We start from the raw sequence: 14,180 nt of genomic DNA, 5'->3' as shown, positions 1-14,180 counted from the left end.
TTTACCCATCCGGGATACAGTTCATTTATGGTATTTACACATTTGTCTGTGGTATTTATTTATTATAGGACTAGCAAACGACGCGTCACACTTTGCATAATTTTGTTAGCTGTTTAATCAAATCCGGCGATGACAAACGTTCGGAATAATATACATAAATTCGGTATGAGAAGTGTTTACACTCACAATATTTAACTCTACTTCACGACAAAACTGTATAGTGATTATTTAGTAGTTGGGAAAAGTTTGATAAGCGCATTTCAACTTAATACTCAGCTAAACAGCTGAGTATTTAGAAGTGTTAACGAATATGGAATTATGGGATGTGACCAAAACTAGCTGCCTAAAAGTTCACCAGATTTGCTTGTAAAATTGTGTAACAGTTGCCGCATATCGTAAAGTGTTGCAATCTCGGTTGCTATGCAGCTTGAGGCTGTAAAATCGAAATTGATAAAGTGTTTACATGTACTTAAAATGTTAGTTGGGATGTTGACTCATAAAATGTATGATCAACATGATTTTGTTATGTATTTTCCTCGGATTTTTACTGACACGCTCTCACATATCGCACTAATGCAACCGGACCGGAATTATACTAGGACGTAATAAAAGCCACGGAAGAATATCCTACCCCTACCTAAAGAACTCGTTTTTCTCACACTGTGGTATAAATTCCGGCTACGTACCGAGTGAGTCATATCCTACATCCATACATTTATTCATAAAAAGAATTAGTTTATTTAATGCGAGATTTAATGTACCTTACGTCTATCTACTACTAAAAAATAAATCTACGATGGTTGCACATTCATCATTCCCTCAAGGAACATCAGAGTATCGACTGATTGTATCGTCAAATCCACGTCCCGCTTAGAAATGGTTTTCTTTTTACCAGCCACAGTATGCGTGTAGAATTCTTTCGCCATAGTCTGCACGAACAGCTCTGCAGCACGGGTTACCAGGAAAATTGCTTGTCCCGAGATTACCTGTACGTCGGGATCGAATTTCATGATCTGCTTTATTTTGCTTAGCGGAAATTGTACCAACCGTGGTCCTGAAAAACAAGTACTCATGAGGGCATACCTTCCTACGTTGTTGTATTTACCCCAGTTAGTTACCTTTACTGCTTGCCTCTGAGACTTGGGCCGACTCTTCATGATTTTCATCGAGATCTGGTGTTTCTTCTGCGGCCAATTCCTCCTGTATGTCCAAGGCCACCGGTACCGTAGGTTCAATCACTTCTTCCTCTGCATCTTGGTCACCATGAAGTAATTCTTCAGTATGCACTTGATTGACTTGGTCAGATGAAGGCTCGGTACCGAAATCTATTTCCTCGGAATCAATAAATCCAGGAATTTCTCCAGATTTCTCCACAGTTTGGTAATCCTCAGTTGTCTCCATGTTTAAGTGATCTGATGTTTACAAATTTCGCGCCATTTTTATGCAACATCACTGACGTTACTTTTCCTACCGAAAGCGTTACGAACAGCTGGCTGGCATGCCGCCATGTTATTGAAACCAACATCTGAAACGTCACAATTCCAGTGTGAACTGCAAAAATGGCGTGACTGAATTGTCTTATTTTTATCAAATGAAATTATTTTCCCTTTTATGGTTGACTTCGTGGAAGAAAATCAGAAAATAATATTTTATGAGTCCTAAGTTTATTTTTCACAAAATGTAAGCAAAAATATTAAGAATATCCATAATATCAGTCACGCCTTTTTTGAAATTCTGGCTTGAATCTTCTATTTGTTTACAAATTATGAGCTGTCAGTGGGGCCCGCAATTCGCGGGTCCGCAGCGATGTTAGCTCTTTTCAAGGCAAGGCAAACAAGATAGGGATGCCAGCTAGCTGGTTACGAAACAGCAACGATGTATATGTCAAGCTCTCTCACACACAATCGCATAAAAAAAAACGTGCAAAAATCGCAGACCCAAAACAAAACAAAAAACCACTCATAACAATATTGTGTAAGATCGTGAAATTAGGTTGATTTTTCCAAAAGAAGTGTTCTCGCATTCAACATAAAGAAATGTCTCAAATATCCATAAGTCTTCTTCACTGGTAAGTAGCACTAACTAAAATTTGGATTGGGTTTCGTCACATATTTTGGGATTCGTGCTGCAACGCATTGTTTTGCTTTTAGCAGGAGCATTCTATCCCGGCATCATACACGCATTCGTTTCTTCAGTGCAGCAAATAAAGCCTTCAAGAAATCAGAAATCACTACCGAAGGAGAACAGATTAAAGATGAACCGATCAAGTATTTCAGCAGTCCTGCGGCTCAATGGAAGGCTGAGCAAACCAGAAGCGGCCAAAACAAACCGGACATGCCCTGGTATCAACCGTATGTAGTTAACCTTAGCGTAGCAATTTTCCTGCTGTATTTTTGTGTGTTGCGTGAGGAAAACGATATTGATCGAGGATTGGAAAGTTCCTTGTATGATCAAATTCCAGGGCTAGAGCAGAAACAATTGATGGTAAATTACAACTACAACATGGAAAATGGACTGTCTACTGTCGAAATTGAGCAAAGGATGAAGGAACTAGGCATGGAATATTAAAGCAGAACTGATAATAAAGTTCTTAGATACTTATTTCATTGACTGGCCCCTAGATTCGTGATGACATCCTTGATGATATTTTCCACTTGTGGGAATAAAGGTGTAACAAGCTCTTTCGTTTTTTTTTCGGGAGCAGGGGTGGCATAACTCATTCTTTTTAATAAATATTGTCAATTCAGAGACAAATTAGGATTTGGCGGCAGATTATCTGCTTTAATAGCATGCTATGGCTGTCAGTTGCGTCGGATTGTTTTCTCTGAAACGGCAATATATATATAAAAAAAACTAAGCTGGTCCCAAGCCGCCAGTTTGACACCAACAAACAAAAAAACTAACGTTAAGTCCAATAGACTTTTTTTTTTATTATTAAGTTCGTACGCTCTCAACCAAACTTCATAATTGTCGTACCGTAGAGCCACACTTGGTGTTTTCACTGAAGCAAACCCCACACGCATCAATATATTGACGCGAAGGGGAATTATTGACAATAATATTGATGATGTGAATCCAGAAATATTGTCAATCTCGATGTATTGACGTCAATATAGAATGTATGGACAATACGATTATTGTCAATAAAAGCAATCATGTAGGGTCCACTTGAAGGTATTACACACCAGGGTTCACCTTCAGTGAAAACACGGAGTGTGGCTCTACGGTGCGAAAATTGTGAAGTTTTATAGGGAGAATACTAGGTATAATCTATCTGTTTTAAGATGGATAACTAACTAATAAGTAAATTGTTAGTTTTCTATGTTAAAAAGGATGAAGGGGAAAGAATCTCATAGCAGCGTATATTATTTTCTATATCTTCTTCTCTTTCTGTTAAGTACTAGGGGGCCGTTCATAAGTCACGTATAATGTTTAGAGGGAGAGACTTAAACAATATAATAATATTATAGTCATGGGCGTACATTTTCCGAATCTTTTGCGAAAAAAAAAAATATTGTTGGAAGGCATTTGCTGACAAAGCAGTTTCACAATACTTTGCACTTAACAAGAAATACATTTATGTGTCGTATTTTGCTCTATCATATGTATTCAAACAGTGTAGTTGATATTTGGGCATCAACATCTGTATTACTGATCGTACAAGCTTAAGTTTTCTGTTGAAGTAATTGCAAGCAGCGCGCAAGTGTCGCTTCGTATAGTGTCTTACATTTTAGAGGATCTTTTGGACGCTTTCATACATGTTTGAAAGAATTTATAAATTTGCATCGCATACTGGTAAAATGTTTTAGTGAAAATAGTTTAGAAAGCGTACTGATGAAATAAAATTAATGACTGAATGTTTTATCATACTGAATCGTATTAGTATCAAGTTTCTAAGTTTTCACAATAGTACTGTAAAACCAAAAATATAACTGATCTGTTTTGTGGATGCCAACAAATAAGCTGGGAGGCTAAACAAGTGTATATATTCAAATCGACGTATCTGCTTTTGTAAACAATCAATTCAATCGTCGATTTGTCTTAACTGCTAACTCACCCATGCAAACAAACACCATCATCAGGTATATGAGAATGATGAGAATCTTTCCCCCACTAGCTGGTGTTGTTAGTTTCTGTGAGTGAGCTAGCAGTTGCCACAAATCATCGATTGAAGTGTTACGCTTGTAATATTCTTGTATTCATATTGAATATATAATCTGCAAAAGTTGATTTAAAATTATGAATATAATCGAAGACAACATATCAAGATTCCAAGCAACAGATGCAGTAGCGCCATAGAGGTAACTCTAAGACTAGAAGGTCCCGAAATAACGTGCTCAACTTTTTGGCTCAGCTCTGGTACTCTCTTCGGTCCCAAGCTAATCGATTCACCCCTCGAAACATAAGAAAAACCAATAACCCCTCATTTTATCTGTCAAACTTTCATAGCGAATCACAACAAACATTGCGTAGTACTAGAATTTCGACTAGAATGGGGTACGTTAATCGTTTGCTTGGGACCAATAGGCTAGTCAAGTAGTGAGCCAATTTAAAATCGTTAGTTTCGTATTGATTGTTGGGAGCGCTGCGCTCGAGCAAAGGTAGAAGTAATGCATAGAAAAATGAGCAAATACACAAACCTTTCTTCTCAGATTGTAATCTTTGCTATCAAATCGTTCGAAGCATTTACCTTTGAGCGGCAGATGACGCAATTGTTTTGGTCTTATAGTCCATTCTATGTGCGCGAGTATTGATGGTCCGAAAGTGAGGATAACAATTGATAAATCAAAGTTGGCACTCGTGGAGAATAGATGAACTATTAGTGTGATGATGGTTTCAAAATTTTACACTGTGAGGTATACGAGTGCAATCTTAAAATGCTTTTATTTTTCAAATGAAGCATTTTATTTTAATCTGGTTAATGCTACGTTAGTAGAAAATTTGAGGACTACTCAATAGACATATAATATAGAAAAAAATAATATCTTTTCAGATTTTTAGGTGTATACATAGATTTCAACTTTTCTACCACTGTAGCAGCAACCAGAATTAAATAAAATGCTCCATTTGCAAAATAAAAGCATTTTAAGATTGCATTCGTATATCTCCCCGTGGAAAATTTTGAAACCATCATCACTTTCATAGTTCTTCTATTCTCCACGAGTGCCAACTTTGATTTGCCAATTACGCCCGGAGATTTTTTGGTCTTCTTTTTGTTCGTTGTTTACACGTGAAATATATTTCAATCGGATGCATTTCAAATGAATAGGGCGTGACTAGTTACTACAGAATCAGTTCATTTTGCATATTAAAACAATATAATTCGTTGTTTTGGTGCAAGGCGTAACAACCAGATGTATCATAGAGTTGAAAATTGAAAATACGCCATGTAAAAGGAAACGTTTTTGATGATTTTGATGAAATGATATTTTCTTCTACTTTTTCGTGTTTATCGAGTAGTTTGTGGACTGTTCTCTCTATATAAGGCAAAGTATGGTTTGTTTACATGTTGGCTCTTCCGCTCCTTTCAAATGTTAGTCTAGAATTTAGATCTCACTTTGCTTTCTTATCGTTTGCTCGTTTCCTCTCGTTCTAGGATTTTAATGCAAAACAGCGTTCATGAAATGTTTAACGATTGTTCTGATTACACTATTCAATATCCAAACAGCCCAACATGCTTTTCTTCAGCAAGAAATCCATCAACTATTGATTTTGTCTCAACTGATTCATGTCAACTTTGTAGTAAATTGGTTACCCATGCTGACTTCGGTTCACCTTCATCATCACCTTCCAGTAACTTTTGAAATATCCCAAGAAAAAATTTCTAATCCCAACAGCTTCCCAACTTTCAATTACCATAGAGCTGATTAGGAGCAATATCGGACATTTATGGAATATAACCATAGAGGTAACTCTAAGACTAGTAGGTCCCGAAGAAACGTGCTCAACTTTTTGGCTCAGCTCTGGTACTATCTTCGGTCCCAAGCTAATCGATGCACCCCTCGAAATATGGGAAAATCAACAACCCCTCATTTTATCTGTCAAACTTTCATAGAGAATCAAAACAACATGCCTTTGCAAACCAAACATAATATAAATAATGCTCTTGGATGTCTGACTACTTCTATAGTTGTAGCAAGAGCTGCCTCAGTACCAAAATTCGAGGTTAAATTCGAGGTTAAATTCGATTCACGACGATGTTCAGCTCTTGATCCGTCTGAAAAATGTCCGTAGGACGCAATATCAAAGAACACGCGATCCTGCCTTGAAAGTTATCTGGCGGGGTTTACAAATACGATTCTTTGCCCTGAGGTACATAATGTTTTGAAATTAGTCCCGAATTCCAAACCCTTTTGGAAGCTCACAAACATTAAAAAAAACATCAAAAGCCTATTTCAGCGTGATAAAATTTGGATTACAATTTCAGAAAAGCTCAGAAACTTGCTAAGCAATTTGAGAGTTCCCATAATTTCGATTTGGGTCTTACTAGTCCTATTGAGAATCAGGTTGCTCGGGATTATCTGAATATTTTCTTTCTGAAAATTCCTGGGGAACTGATTTGGACGAGGCAAAATCTATATCTAAAAAAGTTTCAAAAAATGAATGCTCAAGGTGATGATGGAATTTTCTATTCCTCATGAAAAAAAAAACTCCCAGACCTTGTCTTTCTTGTTAAAATTATTTAACAGATGTTTCCATTTAGTATACTTTCCTGATAAATGGAAAAATGCAAAAGTTGTTCCAATTTTTAAGCCGGATAAAAATCCAGCTGAAGCTTCTAGCTACCGTCCAATAAGTTTGCTTTCTTCAATAAGTAAACTTTTTGAACAGATAATTTTAAATAGAATGATGCTTCACATCAATACGAACTCAATTTTTGTAGATGAGCAGTTTGGATTTCGCCATGGGCATTCAACTACTCATCATTTTTTAAGAGTTACCAATTTAATTCGTTCAAACAAATCTGAAGGCGGCTCAACTGGAGTTCATGCTTGGCATACACAGTTGTATACACCAATTGCTCATTTGTTAAAAACTTTTCACTCAGTTGTTGAAATTTGTTTTTTTTTTAAGTAATTGATAGATTAGGATCATAGTTTACAATAGATATGCAAAGAGTAGGTAAATCTTAACATTTGAATCAACACTAATATAGTTATAAATATAAAGTCCGAAATGTGCAGTGAGCATTTCTCACTTCATTTTTATAACGCAAAAATAAATACAGTTTATTACTATAATTAAAATCTACTTTTTTTTTACAAATCTATAACAAGCTTAAACTTTATTCTATTATATCTACTGCTCCAAAAAGAACTATGTTACGTCAACTGTGTGCAAAGTTATTAGCAATTGAGCATTTCGTGACCAAAACTGTGTATGCCAAGCATGCTGGAGTTGCTTTTCTAGACATTCGAAAATGCATTCGACAGTGTTTGTCATGAAGGTTTAATTGCTAAATTGATAAAGTTTAGTTTTCCACTCTATATTAGGAAATGAGTTCAAAATTATTTAACTGGTAGATCTCTACAGTTAGTTTATCAAATTCAAAATCTAAACGACTACCTGGTAGAGCAGGAGTTCCTCGATGAAGAGAATCGAGCAATGTAGTGATGCGTGATGCGAGACTTGTCAATGTCATCAATCGGATGTCAGTTCCCATATGTTTAAATCTAACATACCATGTATTTTTAAGGCAACATTGGGGGTGCAATTTCAAAACCCAAAGTCGGTCGCGGCATGAAAGTGGCAAGAGATAATGGATTTTAATTCTTAATACGCCAATCAATAGGAATTTTTTTACGAATCTGTTAAAATCAAGACTATCCATTTTCCAAAGATCACTTTTGAAAATTGCCCGAATGTGCAACTGTTGCTATGATAATTGAAATTATCATCGATTGCCTTTTTAATGCAAAAAAATTCTTCCCGTATGTTAATAAGAGGGGCTTAAAATTTTTTCAGGACCACACATGACTGATAAAAGAGTTAACTAAAGACTTCAAGTAAGACCTTGTATCCAAGACATATCGTCCAGGATTGACGATATGGACACCGACATAACGAGTTAAGAAATCAATTTAATATTTACTATACTTTTGCTGTGACATCAAAACTACCTTTCGTAATCCTACGTCAAATCTACGGTCGTTTCTTGGATACAACCTCTTACTTTTTTAATCATAATTTCCAACATATTATTGATCAAATTAATCTATAATCGCACAAGGTAACAAGTTAAGATGGTAATATGTGTGCAAAACAATAGGATTCCAATAATTGTGTGCTGTTATAACCTTAAAATCGGCTAGCAAAAATTATCTTCCAGCAGCACACTATGCTTGGGTATGTTCAATTTTCTTAGCATTTGACAGTTCATTGTGGGGCCAATGTGTCTCGAAATGTTCAAAATAATAGAAAAATTTATTATTTTATTATTATTTAGTTGCACTAAAACTTATTTCTAGTCAAACTGATGGGGTGACGGACTTACCCGCACTTCCCCTACTATTTTCGTCCGATTTGGCGTCAATGCACTACTCGAAAGACACGGCAGCTTGGTACAAGTGAAATACGTGAGATGAATCCTCCGAATTGTCCGGAGGTCTGGTCAATAGAAACAATTGGGGCCCTTTCCAAGGGATATCTATGGAAACACTTTAAGGCAGCGAATTCAATCGAAGAATTTGAAAAAGACTGGACCAAAGTGGCAAAAATTTTCAAGGAATCTGTGTTGAAGCTAATGTGCTGAAGCTCATGTGCAGAATACTATAGAAAATATATATGATGCCATTAAATCGGTGAGCGTACACACTTAGATTTTTTGCCGAGATGGGCACCACCGAGCAGCTGGGCATTTTATTTTGCTAGATCTCAGTGATATACTTGCCGAGATTCAGCTAACAAACAGGAATTTTGCCGAGATCTCAGCTAACCAACAAACACATTGCTGAATCTCGGCAAGTTTTTCACTGAGATGCAGCAAAATAAAATACCGAGCTGCTCGGTGGTGCCCATCTCGGCAAAAAATCTAAGTGTTTAGAAAAGTGAATATGAAGTCCAATGATAGAAAACGTGATAGATGGAAATGATGTCATCGAAAGTAAAAAACAGAGGCTTTTCTTGCTGGCTGATAAAAACTGTTACTTTAATATTTTCTCATGCTCAAATCTCTTAAACTCTATGCGGGGTATGAATGGTTGCTTTGTGCGCTACCCTACAAACATGTGTATGATCTGTTGTATGTTTCATTTTGCTCTAATTTGTAATAAGACTTTCTTCCTTTCACTAGTCTGCTGGCTACAATCTAATAATTACAGAGGCATTCATATCGAATTTATTATTACTTCTTCTTTCATTAACAGCATCATTTAGCTCCCTTCAGTTCTGTTCTCACTTCTCAGCAATGATAGATATGTTTTCTCTTGTTTGTAAATCCTCGCATCAAATGTATCTATCATGTTGTAAAAGTTCCTCGCCATTTAGGTAAACTTTATGCAACGAAAGCAATCATTTTCTGAACATTGTTGTTTAACGTGCGGTCGCCACCGAACGGTATTCCATGTTAACGTCTGTTTGCTGCTGTTCTGCTCGCTCTCAGGTAAACAGCATAACAATGTTACCATTATCTGATTTCACGGTTAAAAGAAAACGTCATTACTCTATAAATTATCGTTAATAAGAATTGATTTAGGGTGAAGAAAAGCATCTACCTACATACGTATTTGTTCTCTACTTTAGCGCTCTTTTTGCACCTATTTCTTTTCGTTTTGTGCGCTTCAACTAGACTTTCAGTTGTGCTTTTTAATATAATAAATAGGCTGTTTGAAAAGTGATTTTTAATCTACTTTCCTCTTGTTTCTTGTGAAACCGACAGTTCTGGCGAATTAATAGCAAACTATCAAGCCTACGCTTTTCGACTTCCATCAGATGGCGTTGATGAGGTTGCAATGGATAGTGTCTTTTTCAGTTTCGAAGTCGAAAAATCTAAACTCGAACGTTTTATTAACTGCTGCCGAATTTACGATTCCAAACGTTTGTAATAGAATATATCTCAAATTTTGAAGTTATGCGCTTAATTTAGTACTTTGTGTTTAATAAAAATATAACAGTTTGTTGATTTTCTCATAGAAATTGATTTTTAACAAAACAAATATCACGTGTTGAAGTGATGAGTTGATTCATCCTCAGATCAACCGAATGACCCTCGGATGAAGTTGTGTCCGCTTCCTCCATAAGACTCCAGCCGGCAATGTATGGCGTTATCGGCACACATCCATGTCGCAATTGTAGTGCAGATCCGCCGAAAACGGAGAAAATTTCGGCCCAAGAATACGTTCCCATTTTTGCTACTGGCGGGCTCTTGGTCCGTTCGTTTTCGATTGCTCTGCGCTACTCCGTGCTTTCCTCCGGTGGGCGAAGATAATCGATTAAAATTACTTCTGCTTCATTGTCTAAAATGAAAGAGGAAAAAAGAAGGAATGGAAGAAAATGAAAGAAATTAGTTAAAATTCTTCCAGATTTGGAGTTTTTCATTGCTCCCGCTGCACTGTCTCTTCCCCCCGTTTCGGAAGTGGACGGTGGCAGCCAAGCAGAAGCAGCATGTGGAGCTACAACAGTAATAATTACGGATTCACGCGCTGCTCACAAAAAGGTGTTTATGAAGGCTAATTACTTCGGTTTATCTTATTTAAATACGTTTTAAGCAATTAAGGACGCTTCAGACTGTTGGATGAGATGCCAGTTTTGTTTTGTTCATTCATAAAAGAACAGGAAATATGCCGAACATGAAGGTGAACGAATAGTTGTCTTGTAGAGTAAAGTGGGGCAAGAGTACGCACTTAGTTTTAAAATTCATGTATCTTTTTAACCGTAACATAACATACCGTGAGTCGATTCCTTCACTATTTGGCCACAATCCCTTATGGATAGACATTTGAAAAATCATGGAATTTTTCAAAAATTGTCCATTAAGTAAAAGGGCTCCGACTGCGTTTGCCCCATTGATGGGGCAATAGAGCGCATTTTATTAAATGTTTCACAAACGCCTATTTTAATCGAATGAATGTTTTCTAAATCAATAACAAATCAAAATTGAACCTTAGTTCGTCATATATACGCGCATTTTATGTGTATGACCTCATCTGTTTTCTTTGTTCAAGTGTTGAAAGCTAATGATTTTTGTGGTTAACATAAAATCATACAAATCAGATGTAATTTATATATTCGGTAATATTATTGCACTAAATCTTACTAATTAAAGATTAAAAACAGTGTGTGGTTCCTGCTTGCTTACCGGTTCGCCCTTTCCTTCAATAGCGGCGTTGAGCGAGGCAGCCAAACCAACATCGAGCAGTAGAGGTGACTTCCGACGAACAAGGGGAAGTAGGCATGCATAGTCCACATTCAATCGTGGTAGCAGAACTTCAACGCCATCGAATTTCTTCACCGAACGGCCACTCTTTAAAAATGCGAAGCAATGGGCACTTATAAAAAACTCTACACTTTATTACACGCAAACAACGACATTTAATTCTACGGACACTACATGGGTTTATTCTTAACTTAAATGAACTTATACTAAACACATTAAAATTTGGTTTCCGACGTGCGGGTCGAGCACCCGTTCTTCACCGTGACCTAGGCGATACTGATATGACCTACATCCAGGCAGTTCATCCGAAGGTCTTCAGCAGCCGACAATCCTGCGATGTTTTCCTCTCCCATGCGAGAATATCTCACGATCAGCCATCCTTCTTATCACGCCACAACGGTTGATAAGAGCGATCGTGAAATCGTACCTAACGTTTTCTCTTTCGTTCCAGTCCTTGTTTCGGTGATGATGTGATGATCATAAGTGGATGAGAGTGAGAGTGGTCCAGCTCAGGGTTGACGCTTCGGGGGGTCGTACTCTTCAACATCCTCACCCACCCAGAAAGTTCTGAAATTTCTGCAAATAAAAAAGAAAAAAAAACCTCTTCGCGGGATAGGGATAGGAAGGATGTTCATTTGTTCCGGATTGTTGACTCTGGATCATCGTTGTCGTCCTGGATCGGTAGAAGACAAATTTTCTCCACCGGACGAATTAGTAGTCCTGTAGCGGTTTTCAGGGTGACCACTCTTACGATTCCGTCTTCACCGGGGTGTACCTTGACTATCCGCCCCATCTTCCAGTGCATAGGAAGTTGATTCTCATCCCTAATGATGACTAGCGTTCCGATATCGATGGGAACAGCTGGTTTCCATCGTTTTGTTCGTCCTTGAAGCTGGCACAAGTACTCTCTTCGCCAGCGCTTCCAGAAGTCTTGCAGCCTTCGCTGGGTCAGCTGCCATTGATTGAGTCGATTGAGAGGTACGTCCGTAAAGTCTGGCTCGGGAAACGCTTGCAGTGATTCTCCAACCAGAAAGTGAGCAGGCGTTAATGGCTGTAGATCATTCGGGTCATCTGACATGGGAGTGAGAGGGCGAGAGTTGAGGCATGCTTCAACTTGAGTGAGCAGTGTACTCATATCTTCCGGGGATACTGGTGCTTCTCCTACGACTTTCAGTAAATGGGTTTTAGCCGACCGAACTGCAGCCTCCCATAGGCCACCGAAGTGTGGCGCGCTCGGAGGGTTGAAGTGCCACTGTATTCCTTCCTTGGCTAATTCCCTGGTGACAACTTCACGGTGTTCATTGTTCTTGAGCAACTTGAGGAAGTCCTGCAACTTATTCCGTGCACCGACAAAGTTGGTGCCATTGTCGGAGAAAATATCGGTACACCGCCCTCGCCTGGCGATAAACCGTCTCAGAGCCTGAAGAAATCTGTCGGTTGACAAATCCGAGACAAATTCCATGTGCACAGCCTTGGTACACATACAAATGAAAATCGCTACATAGGCTTTGACTGCCGGACGCCTTGGAGCGAGCCTTACATAGATTGGACCAAAGTAGTCCACACCCGTCCGTGAAAAGGGTCGAGATACCGTGACTCGTGACGATGGTAGATCCCCCATCTGTTGTTGGACTGACGATGGTTTCGAGCGGAAGCACGTCTGACATCTGTGGATTATGTTCCTCACCGCACTCCTTCCTCCTAACGGCCAGAAGCGAAGTCTTACAACACTTAACAGTAGTTGTGGTCCAGCGTGTAGCAGTCGCTCGTGGTAGTGTCGTAGCAGCATGTGAGTGAATAGATGCCGTGCTGGCAGTACAACCGGATGCTTGGTTTCTTCCGTTTCCATGGAATGCTTCAAACGGCCGCCAAGCCGAATTAGTTGATCCGTCGATATGAATGGATTGAACCACCGCAACGCCGATCCTCTCGCAACTGCCTCCCCTTTGGACAACGCCTTCCATTCTGTCTCGAAAACTTCCTTCTGAACCAAGCGGACCAGGGTGTTTTCCGCCTCCTTCAGCTCTGCCGACGACAGGTACGCTGGGTAAATCCTCTCCATTCGCGGTGTTCGTAGAAGCTTCATATAACGCAGCCAATATGCTGTACAACGAGCAAGATCTGTGTAGGACGAGAACTTGCTGAAGTACGTTTGGTTGAATTTGGCGAATACAGAAGCTGGTGCAGCAACTACAGTCCGCCTTTTTTCTTCATCTCCTTCTCCAGTTGGTGAATTATGTGGCAGGCTTGGCCATTGACCTTCTTCTTCCTCTAGCCAGCTCGGTCCTTGCCACCAGAACGAATTGTTCACGATATCTTCCGGTGAAATCCCTCTGGAGATAAGATCTGCGGGATTTTGAATTCCTGGAACGTGTCGCCATTGAGATTCCTGGGTAATGGACTGTATTTTTGAAACTCTGTTTGCAACGAAGGTGGTCCAGGTCATTGGAGGAGCTTCTATCCAACGCAGAACGCAGGTGGAATCTGTCCAGAAAAACGACTTTCCCTTGAACCGAATCGATTGTGCAACCTTTTCAAAGAGCTCTGACGCAAGGAGCGCCCCGCACAATTCCAGTCGAGGAATTGTTTGACATTTCAACGGCGCTACCCTTGATTTGGAGGTAAGAAGACGAATTTTCACTTCTCCGTTGACATTCTGGCTCCTCATGTACAGACATGCTCCATACGCCTTCTCCGAGGCATCCGAGAAACAGTGGATCTCCGTCGAGACAGCATTCGAAGTGATGACACAACGGTCAATGCGTATTTCATTGAACAGTGGTAGCTGTTCGTGGAATTTTCTCCA

The 14,180-nt window shown here is 38.9% G+C and overlaps 2 protein-coding genes and 1 long non-coding RNA gene across 3 annotated transcripts in view; 1 reads left to right on the top strand and 2 right to left on the bottom strand.

Moving 5' to 3' along the window:
• Nucleotides 1-751: 751 nt before the first annotated feature.
• On the bottom strand, nt 752-1,408 carry PolE4 (DNA polymerase epsilon subunit 4). Its single transcript, XM_065218049.1, has 2 exons — nt 1,119-1,408; nt 752-1,054 (listed from the first exon to the last, which is right to left on the bottom strand). The coding sequence occupies exons 1-2, from the start codon at nt 1,399-1,401 to the stop codon at nt 792-794; spliced, it is 546 nt and encodes a 181-aa protein (XP_065074121.1). The 5' UTR covers nt 1,402-1,408; the 3' UTR covers nt 752-791.
• Nucleotides 1,409-1,958: 550 nt separating this feature from the next.
• LOC135698155 (uncharacterized) lies at nt 1,959-2,601 on the top strand. Its single transcript, XM_065218048.1, has 2 exons — nt 1,959-2,068; nt 2,151-2,601. The coding sequence occupies exons 1-2, from the start codon at nt 2,037-2,039 to the stop codon at nt 2,566-2,568; spliced, it is 450 nt and encodes a 149-aa protein (XP_065074120.1). The 5' UTR covers nt 1,959-2,036; the 3' UTR covers nt 2,569-2,601.
• A 6,517-nt stretch (nt 2,602-9,118) lies between these two features.
• Nucleotides 9,119-14,180, bottom strand: part of LOC135698202 (uncharacterized) — a 139,188-nt gene continuing 134,126 nt past the window's right edge. Inside the window, exon 3 of the long non-coding RNA XR_010517465.1 lies at nt 9,119-10,454. This is a non-coding gene — a long non-coding RNA (uncharacterized LOC135698202). The remainder of the gene's footprint in view (nt 10,455-14,180) is intronic.

Source organism: Ochlerotatus camptorhynchus, unplaced genomic scaffold (assembly GCF_037179485.1).
Source record: "Ochlerotatus camptorhynchus isolate MF236.1 unplaced genomic scaffold, CSIRO-AGI_Acam_v1.1 ptg000083l, whole genome shotgun sequence".
NCBI lineage: Eukaryota > Metazoa > Arthropoda > Insecta > Diptera > Culicidae > Ochlerotatus > Ochlerotatus camptorhynchus.
The sequence above is the reverse complement of the archived record's forward strand: the minus strand, read 5'-3'. Positions and strand labels throughout refer to the sequence as shown.

Excerpts from the sequence above, each read along its gene's own strand:
- LOC135698155 (XM_065218048.1), top strand. The coding sequence starts at position 2,037 with ATGTCTCAAATATCCATAAGTCTTCTTCACTG. Across the intron at positions 2,069-2,150 it reads TCCATAAGTCTTCTTCACTG|CAGGAGCATTCTATCCCGGC; the intron begins GTAAGTAGCACT and ends TTTTGCTTTTAG.
- PolE4 (XM_065218049.1), bottom strand. The coding sequence starts at position 1,401 with ATGGAGACAACTGAGGATTACCAAACTGTGGAGAAATCTGGAGAAATT. Across the intron at positions 1,055-1,118 it reads CTCAGAGGCAAGCAGTAAAG|GACCACGGTTGGTACAATTT; the intron begins GTAACTAACTGG and ends CTTGTTTTTCAG.